The sequence below is a fragment of the Sinohyriopsis cumingii genome, chromosome 1 (assembly GCF_028554795.1).
Source record: "Sinohyriopsis cumingii isolate HCF-2022 chromosome 1, ASM2855479v2, whole genome shotgun sequence".
NCBI lineage: Eukaryota > Metazoa > Mollusca > Bivalvia > Unionida > Unionidae > Sinohyriopsis > Sinohyriopsis cumingii.
The window spans coordinates 61,282,727-61,295,807 of record NC_142961.1 but is presented as its reverse complement, the minus strand read 5'-3'; the positions used below and the strand labels follow the sequence as shown (position 1 = coordinate 61,295,807).

Genomic DNA, 13,081 nt, shown 5'->3' with positions numbered 1-13,081 from the left:
CTAGTTGTAACTGATTTTTTTTTAGAGACATTGTTTTATTGATGGAATTTCAGTCCTTTAACAGTCTTGAGCTTGGACCAGTCATTACTGAAATTAGCATCTGACTCTTTGGTGCGGAACTGAAAGCACACGTTTCAAACACATTTAGGTCCTGTTATCTGCATAGAAGCTGTCATCCAGGTTTCATCTCTACTGATAAATATAACTTTGATCATGAGCACTCAGAAATTTAAAATTATTGTTGTTGTTGTGGTGTTTAACACATTAACCCCTGGCGATGAGTTAATGTGGCAGGAGGTAGTAGCCTACTGCCGAGCTCTGTAGCGTCATGGTCATGCATGATACACTAAAGTAGGGGTATTATAGAAAGGTAGACGGATGTAGCTTTACAATGATACCAAATAATCTGGAATTTAGTTGAACTACAAAATACAGAGGGAAAAACCTCATTTTTTGGACCCAATTTTATTCTACCCAAAATTTTGCCCATGGTCGGAATTGATTTTGTGTCTGGATTTTAGACTTTTTGGTCTCAGATCTAAGGTAAACTGGTATGAACTGCAAACAGACGGATGAACCTTTGCAAAAAGTAGGATAAGATGGTCATTTCGAATAAATAGTGGTCTCGATACAAAAATAATGGGTCCATTTAGCAAAAAAAAACAAAAAAACTTTTACCCTTCTGCTAATGCATGAGCCAAATAGCCAATGAAAAACAATGTTTCTAACACAACTAGGCAGTATTTCATTGGAAGATCACCTGGAAGTTGGTGTTTTTGGATGTATTCAGAAATAGCTTTCAAAATGTGTTTCCTACTCGAATTTCAGGCGAAAATGACAAAAACTGCCAGGGGTTAATGTGTTAACGCCATTTTTCTTCACACAATAGGCTATACATGGCGGCCAGTATTAATGGTGGAGGAAGAACCTGGGAAAACCCCGGAAAGGACCACCCACCCACGAGAAGTTACTGGCAAGCTTTCTCACATACCCACATTGGCTGAATCTGAGACTCGAACTCACGCAGACAGAGGTGAGATGGCAGTGATCCTTAACGGAGAGTACTTTTGACCACTCTGTCACTCGGGGCCCCTGAAATTTAAAGTATAATGAATTTTATATCATGGTGTTTGCATGGGTTTACTGTGGGAACTGAATTAGTACCCTGAGTCCTATAGATAGCTACAGCAATACAGTGACACCACATGCAATTAATGTTACTATAAATGCAATCTTAATGGTTCTCTTTGTTGATAAAAAGCAGAATGAATGCCTTTTGTAAACTACCAAGTGACTTTCAGTGAGGTATTAGTCACATATTCAGAGGGGGTACAGTGTGCAGAGTGTGTTATTTGACTCTTGTTAGGTGGAGTGTTTTGTACATTGCAATCACATATATAAAGTTTATATAATATACAATTTATAGAGTAATTATGGTAAGCAAAATGAGGTTTTCTAGTTGAGTTTTGAAAAATTATACTTAGATATGATCACTTAGGTCTCTACCACCATGCTTAATGGTGATGACCTCTCATGACCTTGCATCACACTAATTTCTTTCAGTGAATGTTTTGAAACTTCATATTTTGTATTCCTGTACAACAATCTCTGTGTTTGCATAATAAATGATGAAAGACATTTCACAGCTAAGTTTGCATAATTTCAGTTTGATTTCAAATGATGATTATGATTTTGATCATCATCATCATTTTGATATCTGTAAACAATTTTAAATTTTTAAAGAATTAACTTGCATCTGCATCAATTTAAGTACAGTGTATATTTGTTTACTGAAATTCATTAAATAAACAGGCAGTTTCATTACTTTCCTGCAAACGTTTGTGATATTAAAGTTTATGTGTGCCCAAACCAGGAGTAATCTTGATTTTTGGAGCTGATAACAAAAGAAATACAGCAATGTGTACTTAGCAAACTCTTTTTATAATGGCAAGCCAATCCAAATGGATGTCTACTTCATACTACCCTGATGGAATACAAAACAAAAACTGACTGAATATTTATGTGGACTGATCACTACTGTATAAAATTGGGTCAGTGCACTTTGTATCCTATCACTGGAAAGAATATCTTTCTCTTTCATATTAACTTTGTTTAAATGGTGTAATATTGATTTGACCTTGTTTTTTCTTGATTTCATCGATGAGCAAATGTATTGTTTTAGTCACCATTCTGTAACAGATCAACATCAGAAGAATAGTCATTAGTGACAGACATGAAATAATATATATTGATGTAAGCATATAATAGTGTTTATCTATTTACAGAGTTTGAAGCCAGTCTGATTCGACTCCTGGACAAAATTACAAATGGATCAAAGATAATAGTTAGTGTCACAGGTAAGGCTTTCAAGTATTGTCATTTTAACATGTGGTGAATGCAGTTTTAATAACAGTAATACATTACCCGTCTTTACTGCCTAGGCTTTCAAATATTGTCTTTTTAACATGTGGTGAATGCAGTTTTAATAACAGTAATACATTACCTGTCTTTACTGCCTAGGCTTTCAAATATTGTCTTTTTAACATGTGGTGAATGCAGTTTTAATAACAGTAATACATTACCCGTCTTTACTGCCTAGGCTTTCAAATATTGTCTTTTTAACATGTGGTGAATGCAGTTTTAATAACAGTAATACATTACCTGTCTTTACTGCCTAGGCTTTCAAATATTGTCTTTTTAACATGTGGTGAATGCTGTTTTAATAACAGTAATACATTACCTGTCTTTACTGCCTAGGCTTTCAAGTATTGTCTTTTTAACATGTGGTGAATGCAGCTTTAATAACAGTAATACATTACCTGTCTTTACTGCCTAGGCTTTCAAATATTGTCTTTTTAACATGTGGTGAATGCAGCTTTAATAACAGTAATACATTACCTGTCTTTACTTCCTAGGCTTTCAAATATTGTCTTTTTAACATGTGGTGAATGCAGCTTTAATAACAGTAATAACTTTACCTGTCTTTACTGCCTAGGCTTTCAAGTATTGTCTTTTTAACATGTGGTGAATGCAGTTTTAATAACAGTAATACATTACCCGTAATTATTAGGTAGGTTTCAATTTGTTATGTATATTTAATTTGCATTGGGGTTTTTTGGTGGGGTCTTTTTAAATAAAAATTTTATTTTATTACATGCTATTGTAATTAACATTGTATGTTGGACTTGACATTGTCCAAAATTGAGTTTATTTATGCTTGACCTGAATTTGACTTTTTCTGGAAACAACATATACATAACTAAAATAATCTCTATGTGTATGGGTTTAAAATCAGAGTTACTATTAATAGAAGTAAATATGTTTCTTTGGTTCTAGGTCTAGGTTTTGGAATTTCCTTTGTGTATTTGTCATAGTCCAGGTTCTAGTTTCTAATAATAACTAATATTTTTTTGTTGTAAAATCAGGATCATTCTAGAAGGCTATTTTACATTAGGTAATATTTTGTTTTAGAAAATGCTAATTGTGACCTGAGGCCAGGTATAAGACTATATAAACTTGTTGCTGAAGGGAAAATTCAGTCATGCTTTAATATCTAGCACAGTCACGTTGTATTATATTGTGTCCAGTTGGGTTGCAATTTATTTCTTCAAATTATTGAATTATTTTCTCTGGAAATATGAAAATGCTCTAATAAATTTCTGGGATAGAGACATTCACTGGAATTTTTATTGAGCTCAAACCTGGAATTCTTTACTGTGATTCAACACAGACAGATCATCATCGTCAGTTTTTGGATTTATTCTGAGCTTGTACTGAATTCTATTCAGGACTTTAAATTTTTAGTACTTGTGTCTGTAATTCTTGGATTATTTTGGGATTTAATTTTCAATACCATAAATTCTTTTTTTCTCATTATCACTTTATATTTTGTAGAAATAAATTATTTGCTAAATATTACGAAGTTTGATGTCTTTCACTCTTTTCTATTACTTACTTTAAGAGTGTAGACTTGTAACAGAAAATTGGGAGCTCATCTGGGATACAAATCTCACATGCCATGTATTTTGGCCATATGACTTTAAAAGAGCACAGCAGAAGCTGTATATCGTAATGAATTTTCACTGATAGGAGTAACTTGACTACATCATGGTACCTGTAAGTTAGAAAAATGCTTAATCATCTGCACTTAATTAAGAATGTGTTATTTACTTTCTGAAAGTTAGCTATACAGTGGCAGCCTATTTTGTTCTCTTTTCATTTAAGAAAAAGATTGCTCAATTTCCAGCATTACAAAGTCTTTATAACAGCCCTTTCCAATACCTTTAAGTTCTCTGTGGGTTCCACCAGTCAGATTCTCAGCTATTAGTACTTTCAGCTTAAGAGACAGATTTCTCACTCATCAATGTTTAAGTGGAACCTTTTATGTTTTATTTGGTCATTATCTAAACTGCATTTTAAACCCTTGAGTGAGGCTTCCGTTGAAAACCTTACCTTAAGAACAGTTCTTACTCTCTTTAATGTCAGCTAGGAGAACCAGTTAAATTATACCTTATTCATGGAAGAGGGTTTCCTATGATTCATTTTCAGTTGTGACTCCCGTCATTGCCAGGTCCGCTTTCTGATCAAGAATGAGTTACCTTGTGTCGCCATTGAATCAGTTGAAATCCATAGTTTCAGTTGCATCTGTGCTATGGATTTTCAAGATGGCTTTCTTTGTCTTTTTAGAATGTTAAATTTGAATTTGGCTAAAATAAATGGGAAAAGAAATGTTTTCTTTCACGTCTCATAGATACCTCAGATATTTTATCAGTCATAATGCCATAGTGGAATATTCTATCAAATTAAATTATTAGTCTTTAATGGGAGAGACCAGAATCAAAGATCAGTAGATTAGAGCTGTTACTGAATCTTTGTTAATCATTCTTATCTGGATGATGTCTTTTTGACAACCTCACTCCACCTTCTCTTCATTCTGCCGCATTCATTGTTGTGTTAGAAGGAAGGCATTTACATTTTAGGCCTGATTTTGCATTGGCAAAGCAGTTCCCCAAAATGTCATCCTTCTGTCTTCAGTAGAGAATAGCAGTGGCAACAGATGGTATTCTCACTCTGAAAGCTAATTAAGGATGATCAGCCTCACTCCATGCTGGAAAAGTCAGCAACGTAATGATGACAGTTCATGTATTTATGCTATGGAAATGTAGTTATGGTGGTAAAACAAAGTTTAATTATGCAGTTCATACTTGTTATTATTACCCAATTTCCTCCTGTTACCATGTTTTGATGTCCCTTCAGTTTTGTTCCAAGTCAAAGATGGACACAAATCCAAATGATTGGAATTGGTACCTTTTCATTCATCTTGGTTTGGGACTAGTGCCAGGAAAAGTATTCATCTTAGTCAGTAAAAGTAAAAGCAGCATAATAATAACAGGTAATTATTGTATTGTAAAAATTGTAATTTTACCCCCCCCAAAATGACATTTTCATATTTTCTTTTCTTTCACTTTCAGTATTTAAACTCTGTTATTAATATATTGCCTAGGACAAGTTACTGATCTGAACAAGGTTTGTGATCATGCATATTGCATGTTACTTTACATTATTGGCAAGGTTTAAGTCACAAACACACAATCCCCATTTCCAGTTAAAATAGTAAATACAGTGTCTCAGCATAAAAGTTTTGCAGTTGTACCTTACCTAAATAGTTATACAATTAAAATAAGAACTTTCAGATGTAAATTATGTACACCTCTTAAATATGCATATTTTGATTGTGGCATTTACTAACTTCTAAGAGATTTCTGTGAATTCACTATTTTTCATGGAGTGCCAATTTTCATGAATTTTATATTTGCTATGAAACTTGAATTTAGGACCATATGAAACTTATTGAAACAATAAGACTATTTCCTCAATATTCGAATAAAAATACTGACAATAATGTAATTTTCTCCAAAGCATCTAAAAATTTATACCCATAGATATTTCACAGTATCTAATTTTTGGGGCCTGTTTGTATTTGTGTTTTTTTATATATATTTGTTTCGTAGCTTTAACAGTTTTATATCATATTGCTACAATGTGTGCATTGTGGCAGTTTATAGTGATGGTAAGCATTGGGGCATCATGTAGCATGATGTCCCTCCCAGTCATATTATCCTGACACCAGGCTGACCAGTCCTAACAATAATTTTTTAATGCTGAGTACCAAGCAAGGTAGCTGCTAGTACCATTTGATAAGTTTTTGATTTCATTCGGTCAGGGTTTGAACACTATACCTGCATCTGAAGCCAACACTCTAACCACATAGGCCACTGGACTGGTTCTTTTTTGGTCCTGATCAGGCCACTGGACTGGTTCTTTTTTGGTCCTGATCATAAAGTGATTCTAGTTCTAGCTTATGGATTGATGATGATGTCTGTCTGTACATTTGTCTGTTTGTCATCAACACTAGGGTTACGCTTTGCACTTAGATTGTTTTCTCACACACTATTGCTTGAAGAGTCTCTTGACATGGTATCTGCATGTTGTGTGACGGGTACTGCAACCATTAGTGCAAACTAAGTCCCTGTGAGATATATTTCATGATTTGCAGTTTGGCCATTCTGCGATTGGTGGTCTTCTTGTTCAAGTTTTGGACACATTGTTTAGTTAACATGGAATCCTTTGATGCTTTACATCATTTGTCAGTGAACATCAGTCTGTTTCATTGAATTGGTTTTGTCAAACATTTGTCACATTTGTTAATTGGTTAGATAATCAATAACAGTTGTTGCAATCATTTTTGGTTGAAATGTAGTTCTGCACCATTTCCACTGTTTTAGACCTTGGAAAAAAAGAAGTCATAATTTACACGACGTTATGTGGACAAATGAATCGGCTGTTTTCTTGATCATCTATCTGTTACAGGACAGTGATCATAGAGGCATATGTGAATTGATGCTTTATTTTCCTGGTTCTATCATACAGGTACAAGCGTTCATTATCAGCCTGGGCTCCTGGTTGGTGGTCAGATAGAACATGATTGTAGTCTCGAACGAGGCATAGGCTACTACCTAGAAGCCTTGATATGCTTGGCACCATTTTCTAAGAGACCTTTACATGTGACTCTCAGAGGAATTACCAACAATCAGCAAGATCCATCAGTAAGTCTATTTATCAATGTTAATTCTCTTTATTTCCAGTAAGTCTATTCATCAATAACAATTCTCTTTATTTCCAATAAGTCTATTCATCAGTAACAATTCTCTTTATTTCCAGTGAGTCTATTCATCAGTGTCAGTTCTCTTTATTTTCAGTATGTCTATTCATCAGTAACAATTCTCTTTATTTTCAGTATGTCTATTCATCAGTCAGTTCTCTTTATTTCAGTAAGTCTATTCATCAGTCAGTTCTGTTTATTTCAGTAAGTCTATTCATCAATATCAATTCTCTTTATTTCAATAAGTCTATTCATCAGTCAGTTCTCTTTATTTCCAGTAAGTCTATTCATTAGTGTCAGTCTCTTTATTTCCAGTAAGTCTATTCATCAGTATCAATTATCTTTATTTACAGTAAGTCTATTTGTCAATGTGAGTTCTCTTTATTACCAGTTACATATACATAGTCATACTTTTGTACAGGACAAAGTGTAACATTTGAGTTAATACTTATGACATAACAAACAGTACTCTAGTTCATGGAGATTCAGCATTTACATGTTTTTAATCATTATATCCTTACTTATTGTTAAGTTAGGGATCGGGCTGGGTTTTACCAATATCGCAATTTGCGATTTTTTAAACTTAAACAAAATATAACATCTTGTGACCTTTTTTGGTGACAACATTTTTGGCTGTTAAAAATTGTATATACAGTCCTGGGTTTGGAGCTGAGAAATTCAAAGGTACCATGACAGGAAGCTGCAAACTTGGATATAAAATTGCTCTGGAATCTAATGTCACATAAACAAATCTTTGTTCATATCGACAAACCACCCTAACACTGCATTGTTAGATCATAAATCTTATGTTAATATCTGGCCTTAGTAGTGTCTGCTGTAATATAACCCAAATAGTCATGCTACCTGACTAGCTACAATTGACCACCTCTGAAATCAGGAATGGGAATAACTGTAATCCACCAGATGATGGCAATTTTTTATCTTGTTTGAAAAATGTACCAGAAAAAATAGTTTTGCTGAACTTCAAAGAATTCTGATTGCCTTTGAAGCATTGATCATTCTGTATATTATTTACTAAGCAAATGAAAAAAAAAATCTGTCTCTGTCAGTGTTCTACAATTATTTGATTTTGCCACAGCAATAACAAACGAGCATTTGTTTGGTTCTTTAAAGAGTGTCTTTAGCGGTGTCTTCAATAACACATGCATCTTCATCAAAGCAAGCCGATGAACTTTGATCAAAGAAAGTAGGCAACATACTTAAATTAAAGCATTGTTTCATTTTTCATAGTGATTGGAACATATTTATTGTGTCATGAAAGTTTCCTTTTTGCAATGAAAAACGTTAATTCTTACAATCTCTACCAGTGGAGGTTTAAAACCCCAAAATAAAGTTCCAGTATTTTGAAACAATATATATCTGGTGGTCGAGTTCAATGAAGGTGGGCCATCAAACAAGAACGTGAAACTTTTTAATTTGTTCACGTTTTCATTTCCATATGAATAGCCTCATTCCCATGGTAGCCTCTGCATCATGGCAGTTGTCTCTGGCTGACCAAAAGTTAGGCCAATTTAAATACATTAACATGTAGCATATAAACAACTATACAGCCACGTGCTACTAGGATAATAAATAGCAGAGTGAATTGTTTTGGGAAACATGTTTGTTGACAATGGAATATTGATCAAATGAGGACTGTCATTTTTTATATATATCTGTTTTTATTGTTTTCTAATGGAATTTGACTAATACATGATTTTCTAACATATGATCTAATACTTGAAATCATGAAATTTTCATTTTGCATGTATATTATTTAACATGTTGTGGAGTTTACTACGCAAATGTAAGTTGTCAGTATGCAAGTGTATTTCATACTAGTTGTCTTCGTTTAATCAACATTTTTTCCATTTCGTTTCTCTGTAAATCCTAGTCACTGACAACAGGTCAGCTTTTAAAAATTTCATTTGTATACTAAATTTTGATTTATGTACAGCCCTGCCCCCATACTTATCTAAACACCCATGTCGACAATATTACTTTGGTCCCAAGGATGTTGAGATAAATGGTTGTACTGTATTATGAAAGTGGCAACATTTATTTAAAAATTGGTGACAAAATATTGAGGTTGGCAAAAAAAATTTGGAGAACTTTTTAAAGCCAGCACCATCCTTATAAATAATGTAACTAAATAACAATACCCTTACAAGGTGTCTGCCTTAGATTCTGGAATATATCATTTGGATCAGTGAGCTAATTATGTACAATAGCATACTTCATTATTTTCAGCTAGTCGGAATGTGACTCCTTCTGGTCCTGAGAAATTAGAATGGTTACCTCCCTTGAATTATTTTATCAGCATTGATATAACACTTAAAACATTACAGAAACATTTCAGTAGAAAATGCTTGTTTGAGGTAATTGCTTCAGTATTTTCAAGAATATTTTGATGATTTTTGTAAAAGAAGAATCACTTCATTGTTAAGAGACAAAGGGAAGGAAAGAAAACATCGACAGTATTATGATTGCATATAGTCATGGGGATGTTGGTATCAGTTTATAATCAAACTAACGGGAAATGATTGCCAGTGTCACACAGGTTATGTTCTTTACTTTGATCCCATTTAATGCATTATTACTTTAATCTTGTGAGCCATCAGTATCCTTAATACCCATTCTAATCAGAAAGATATGTAATTATTGAATAAAACTGTCATTATATATTACAGTAAGTAACAACAAAATGCCAGCAATTATTTCACTTTGTTATAATTACATGATTTTGTTATAGTCACCTGACTTTGTTATAATTACCAATATCTATCAAGAACATTGCTGTATAGATTAATCATATAGTATTCATTTCTGTTAAAATATTTTGCTTGCTTTTAGTTGTTTTCATAACTTTTAACAAAGGAATTTTTTTCTTCTTCACTTTAGGTTGACATGATCAAACTGTCTACCCTACCAGTTTTGAAAAGATTCCTGGGAACAGATGAAGGCTTAGATTTAAAGGTATACAAAAAACAAGTGTTAGATGTTTAATCATCTGTTGTTCTTATCTCATAGTTATTATCAAGCTTAAATATCTATATCATCCTCATGTAGTTTGTTTTCTGTCTTCTTTTTACTCAGGTTCATTTTCACAATACTTATGTAACTTGAAAACAATAAAGAAGAAACAAGGTACCAATGCATGGTATCTATTGTTCCCTATCTTTTCTAATTTAGATGCAACTTAGATATATACTAACAACCAGCTGACATGGTTATCAGTCACACATGATATGTGTGTAAGACAGATATTCTGGCAGTTTGTTTATGAATCAAACATATATATGTAACACATATATACTAGCAGCTTGGTTACGAGACAAACATGTATATGTAAGACAGATATATATACTAGCCGTTTGGTCAAGTCAAACATGACAGCAGATTACTTGTACCTAAAAACTATCAATCAAATCTTGCTTTCTTTTTTTTTACACCAAGCAGGGTTTGAAATATACACTAGCCAGTTTGCTGCCTATTTTATGTTTTTCCTGCTTGATGAAAAATTAAGTAGAAAAGTTTTGCTACCAGGGATTTCATAAAGGAAAAACAGTGTTTGAATTGAACTTATCAGAAAGAGTTTTTCCAACACCTTTTATCGGATGAGAAGTGATTTGAAATTTGGGGGTGTAACATCAGTTTTAGCACATGATAAGCCAAACATGGTGGCAGGTATGTTTGATGGAGGAAGAGCCCAGGAAGACCATGGAAAAAACCACTGACCTACAGGAAGCTACTGGCAAGCTTTCTCACATGCCCACATTGGTCAAACCAAGATTCAAACCTGTGCAGACAGGTGATATGTGATGGTGAGCACCTTAGACCATTCTAATGCCGGGGTCTTCCATGATGAGGATAATTGTCAGAGTTGTGGATGTTTGCATCAGCATGAAAGTCCATCTGTATTTTTGGCAATTTTGTAGCAAGTACCCTCACAATGATGGAGAATATTATGTACTAATGAGAATAGTATTTTTAACTCTGCTTGTCATAGACCATAAAAGTTAACGAGATGGTCTATTATCTGTCTTCCATCATCCCTCCGTCTGTGAGCACAAGTTCCTTATCACTGTTTCCCCTAAACTACTTCAAGAACTGACATGAACACACATTCATCCCATGGCCACTTGGTTCTAAATGAAAATGGTGCTGCTTGCATTCTGACATTCTTGAAAATCATGTTATAGCATTATTGTTCATGAAAAGAAGGTATATTGACATGGAATTTTTACTCCAAGACCTCTTATAATGTCAAGTTGGTCCTAAATGAAAATGGTGCTGTTCAGACATCCATTATGGCCGCCACAGCAGCCATCTTGAAAATCTTGTGGTTGCTACACCTTTGGAACAGAAAGTCATCTTGACATGATTTTTGTATTGCAAGATTTATGATGTCTTGTTGGTACTAAATGGAAAAGATGCCAATCTCACATACAGTATAGTAGTCTTGATTGCTATATTAAAAATCTTATTATTGTCACTCTGCCTGAATTGACATCAGGGTTTTCACCAAGTGATTTCTAATAAAGCCTGGTTGGTCTTACACCCACTATGGCCATAGCGAATAAAGTAAATCTTGGTCCTTTTCAAGTCAGTCAGAGATGTTTAAAACACTTAGCAGTTATGATGAGGAAATGGTGTTATCTTTTGGATACCTGGAAATTATGTTCAGCAGTAGAGCATTAGCCCCCTTGAGGGACTCTTCTTTGAAAGGCACTGATAAGATATGGAATTTTGGAAGGTGTTCATAATTCACTGTAACCCAAAAATAAAAGAAGACATCCTGCTCCATATAAACAAGTGATGCCAGTATAATAAACTAACATGCATAAAGTAAATTGATTCAGATTGTTAAGTAGGTTGTAAAATTTGGCTGCATGCTACTGCATCCTTAATTCTATTCCATACAGGTTTCTTTGAGAAGTCACTGTGGTTTACAAGACACCTTGTGGAACCCTTTTATCCATGAATTTCCTACAATAGATGGATTGAAAAACTTTACCAGTGTGTTCTTATAAACAAGTAATTCAATAGATTTCTTCTGAAATATCTGGTAGAGAGTTCCTTTACAATGGTTCAACTTCAAAAACTAAACATTTGATTCTGAAATATGTAAATCATGCTTCATTTTCTCATGGTGCTATTGTGAAACAGCTTGACAGAATTAGACACACCAGTACTACGTAGGAAATTTAGCCAGTTTGATGCTAAATGTGACAGCAATTGACACACCGGTACTACATAGGAAATTTAGCCAGTTTTATGCTAAATAAATGTTATGTTGTTTACGCATGTTAGTATATTATATTGGCATCATTTGTTTATATGGAGCAAGATGTCATTTTGGGTTACAATCGACACACCAGTACATAGGAGATTTAGCCATCTTTCAATGTAAGAAAGTACTTCCTACAATCTCAGTGATTATTTTATCTGCTAGGTTTTTGGTGTGTTTAAATTTGTTGTCTTAGCCAAGAGATTTAAATGTTTCATAGAGTTTCTCTCTGCCATGGTGTAGAAAAATCAATTAGCCAGCACCATGGGAAAACTAAATTGTAGCTTTGGGTAAGCTAGTGGCTAAATGACAGTGGTTTCAAATAAGTTTAATAACTGATGCAAAATTGATTTGAATGGACTAATTTAGGTCTATTGTTATTTATGCCAGGTGTTATTTATACAAAAGATTGTGATACTTGCTTTCCTGAGGCAGTCATACATAATGGTCCCACTTCTTGCTAAAATCGGCTGTTTTCAAATCCCTCCACATCATGTTAAGCACTTTTAAATTATTCACATAGCATGTGTATGAATGTCTTCAAAGGCAGTTATTCTTTCAAAAGTTAATAGAGATACATTATAATGACAAATATTTATTCTTAACAAATTTTGACCTTTTATTTTTAG

General features: G+C 33.6%; 1 protein-coding gene across 1 annotated transcript in view; it reads left to right on the top strand.

Annotated features, from left to right (window-relative positions):
• LOC149806960 (RNA 3'-terminal phosphate cyclase-like protein) overlaps positions 1-13,081 on the top strand; it is a 42,369-nt gene that overhangs the window by 19,127 nt on the left and 10,161 nt on the right. Inside the window, exons 2-4 of the mRNA XM_089960154.1 lie at positions 2,286-2,357; positions 6,931-7,106; positions 10,064-10,138. Of these exons, the coding sequence (XP_089816280.1) occupies positions 2,286-2,357; positions 6,931-7,106; positions 10,064-10,138 (323 nt within the window). The remainder of the gene's footprint in view (positions 1-2,285; positions 2,358-6,930; positions 7,107-10,063; positions 10,139-13,081) is intronic.